This window comes from Hipposideros armiger, unplaced genomic scaffold (genome assembly GCF_001890085.2).
Source record: "Hipposideros armiger isolate ML-2016 unplaced genomic scaffold, ASM189008v1 scaffold_40, whole genome shotgun sequence".
Lineage (NCBI taxonomy): Eukaryota > Metazoa > Chordata > Mammalia > Chiroptera > Hipposideridae > Hipposideros > Hipposideros armiger.
This window is the reverse complement of record NW_017731390.1, coordinates 4,301,471-4,305,077: the sequence shown is the minus strand read 5'-3', so window position 1 is coordinate 4,305,077 and position 3,607 is coordinate 4,301,471. Positions and strand designations below refer to the sequence as shown.

At 36.7% G+C, this 3,607-nt stretch overlaps 1 protein-coding gene across 12 annotated transcripts in view; it reads right to left on the bottom strand.

The window, feature by feature from the left end:
• CDK12 (cyclin dependent kinase 12) overlaps positions 1-3,607 on the bottom strand; it is a 70,261-nt gene that overhangs the window by 54,753 nt on the left and 11,901 nt on the right. For all 12 annotated transcript variants that reach the window (XM_019638684.1, XM_019638682.1, XM_019638686.1 and 9 more), the window contains exon 3: positions 853-1,029. In XM_019638684.1, coding sequence (XP_019494229.1) covers positions 853-1,029 — 177 coding nt within the window. The remainder of the gene's footprint in view (positions 1-852; positions 1,030-3,607) is intronic.

Genomic DNA, 3,607 nt, shown 5'->3' with positions numbered 1-3,607 from the left:
AACGCCCTCCACAACTAGACTGAAGAACAAAACAACAGCAACTTGTCTGTTCCCCTTCCCCCAATTCCCCAGCGCTGTTCCCATCCCCCGATTCCCCAATAAAAATCTTAAAAAAAAAAAGGCAGGAATTACGTGATATGAAATAAATAGTTTGAACAGTCTCTCACAATGGCTAAAACACAGATTTTTTACTTCAGAAAGACTAAAACCAAATAATACATTTGGTCCTACTTACTGACTTCTATTGAGTATTGGCTTTCTTAACTATAGAATGGAAAAATAATCCCTACAACATAAGGTTACTATAAAAATAAAATATAAAGCTTTGGCAATAATATATACTCAATAAATAGTAACTATTTTTATTAAGAGAGGAATGCTAACAACCAGGAGATCAAACCCAGATTCCTCTACGTTTATGGCATGGTAATTTGTGTTTCGGGGGGGGGGGGGGGAATCCCACATCTAATAATTTTTCATTAATGTATACATAATTGACACAACCTGAATAGAAGAACTTTTTTTTTGGTCTTCAATACACCAAATATTATGAACGCAAAAGATACAATGGGGTCAATGTTTGTGGTATATTTGAATTTGGGAAATTATTGCTTTTCTAAAAAACAAAGACGGGTATCAGTGGAAGCTGATGAATGGGTTTCCTCAGTAGGCTTTAATCCATTAAAATACAATAAGACACACATTAGGCCCAATCTTTTATGATCTTACTAGTGTGGGTTTTAAGAAAAAGTGTGAGAGTTAGGCCCAAAGGTTCCTTACTATAGTAAAAGGATTATAATTAAACTATAATAAAAGGATTGTAATTAAGGATAGGTCCCTCCAAAAACTCACTTTGGTCTTTTTTTATATGGTTGCTGAGGTGGTGTGATTGCCTTTGGTTCTGGCGAGTCTGGGGGAGATGGATCTCCACCAGGGAGCTCTGGAGGAAGAGGGAGGTCTGTGAGCAAGTGACGTGTCCTTTGTTCCTTCTCTTTCTTCACAGGTTTTGAAGGTAGAGTTTCTTTTGGACTAAGCAATAGAGAGGAAGAGAAGAAAAAGATCACAACTAAAGGATATGCAAATAAAACTTTCAAAATTTATGATGTCTGGCTATTAAAAGAGTACAAAGATTTTACTTTTAAGGGGAAAAATCCTGTAATATAAGGTAAGAAAATGGAGTTTATCAAAGTTAAACATACTTGGATTTTGCAAAAAGAAACCTATACTAGGAAAACAATGAAACTTTTTGACTATTACTTGTAAGTCTAACAAGCTCTTCCTTTAATATCCTTCCTAAGATTCTATTTGAATTTTTACTGAGATGAAATAAAATATCGGAAGTAATCATTTTAAATTCACAATGTACTACTGCAACTCAAGGAGTCACCAAACCTACTCTGTATTTTAGCCAGCAGAGGTTTAAATAAGGAATGAAAGCTCAATAATGTACCACTACTATGTTACTAAAGATGTGGAGAGAATCTGGAAAAAGGAAGTCGTATTTTAGAGTGTTTTGTAAGAAAAACAACTAAGCTTAAAATCAAAATTAGTGAAAAATACACTGATTTATTGTTGGTTTGGAAGCAAAAGGCAACCACACCTGATCAGCCAATGTGAAAAAAATAACCTTCAAACTAAAAATCTAAGGAGAAAGAGTCCAAGCAACTATTTCAGAATCATTAAAGCAGGTCTCTCATGATAATCAACAAATTACAGCAGTCAGTGAGGAAAAAGAAAGGATGACTTTTCTGGAATAGATTAAAAAAGTCAGTTTTCAGATCCAATTTTTTTTTAACTATCTCAATTTATTTATGAGTAAAGGAAGGATTTTGTGCCATGCATGTCCTCAGAAAAGATAATGTGGCATACGAATTCATGCCTACAAATAAAACCATGCTAGATCATTAGCCTTTTGTATTCCATCACAGTATCAGAAGGTTGAAAAGCACCTGAGAATCCTAACTACAGTAGGAGCCTCCTCCACTTTTCTGACAAGTGGCTATAAAAAAAATTGTTTTTCTTTTTAAAGCAGACTGTGACTAAAACACTAGATTTCCATTCACAAAACTTGCTCTGAGTTACTTTCGAACAGCTTTACAACATGCCTGGGTAGGCTGATGATTTTTGCTACTCCAAACAATACTTTTCTTGGGAAACAAGCTCTACGGCTAGTTACTCCCATCACGTTGGTTTAGTTTAACACTAATTTCTAGAGGCCTGGTACAATGCAGTTGATAAGTATAGGGATGGAAGGCTTAAAAAGTAGATCTTAGACGAGGAAACATCATCTTTCATGAATACTTCCACAGAATCCTAAAGATCTATCTATACCTTATATCTTTTTGAAGCATACTGCTGCCCTGTGTGTGTGAAACAATCTCAAAAGCTACCACTTCCCACCAATTTTCATCATTATAATCTCTTGGAAATCAAAATAGAATCTAAGTTAGTTTGAACCATGTCTTCTTGATGGAGTACAAGATGATAATCTGAAACTTTCTGTTAAATTACTGACACCAATGAACATACATTATTATAATTTGCACTACGATTTTTCTACCCTGGGAACACAGCCTATTACCAGAAAACTCGAGTGCAGGACACAACATAGATTTTTTAAATTTCCCCAATTTTTAAGACATTCAGATAAAGAAAATTCCTCATTTCTTAACTACTAATGTCAGAAATTTCAATTCCTCATGATTCAGAAATACATTATTTCTTGGTTTTGCTTCACAAGAATCAAAGTATCTGAATTATCTCACCATCATTTCATCTAAGTTCAGTCTATGTTTTTTATATTTAGGTCTCGTTTTTTCCAGGGTTTATTTTATGGGTTTAAATATAATTTGCCACTGTGAAAATGAACATTGCTTCTGAAAAGAAATCACATTATTAGCATGCTTACTTCAAGAAAGAGTGTTTCATAGGATGTGTATATCCTACCAAGTCAGGGCAACAAGATGAAGAGAGGTCAAATTCTATTTCAACAAATACCAAATTACCAAAAATATTGGAATAATGATGGCCCATAAAATTGCAATGCTTAACAACATTACGGTCATTAGCCTTTAGTGGAGGGTACTCAGTAAAATATAGCTCTTTACAGTGTGGAGGACATATGGATGTTGAGAGAGTCTAACATAGAGAAACAGACACTGAAAATCTAAGTCATTACTTATAGATGTAGTAACAGGAAGTGCTGATCTACAGAGAGGGCCAAGAATTTGTCCAAAGCCCATTGTCCATTATCCACAGTGAGATATCAGATGAGCAGGGACTGAAACTCAGGCTCCTGACTACCAGCAGGGCCCTCTCCTTCCCACTCCACTCCAACTGGGATGCTTTACTGATGGGGTGAGACAGGCAGGGGCTGAGGAATGGCGGGGAGTGGACTCCCTCACAGTGCTTGCCCACAGCTGTGAGTCACCTAAGGGGGTCTGGGGGTCTACCTTGCCTTTTCAGGAGAAAGAACCATCTCATTAAGAACAGAAACCCTTGGGGCTGGCTGAGTGGTGCACTGGTTAAGAGCTGGCTTGGGACGCCAGAGGGCCCCGGTTCGGATCCCACAGATGAGGGCCAGTGACACTGCCCTCTACAGCTAAGA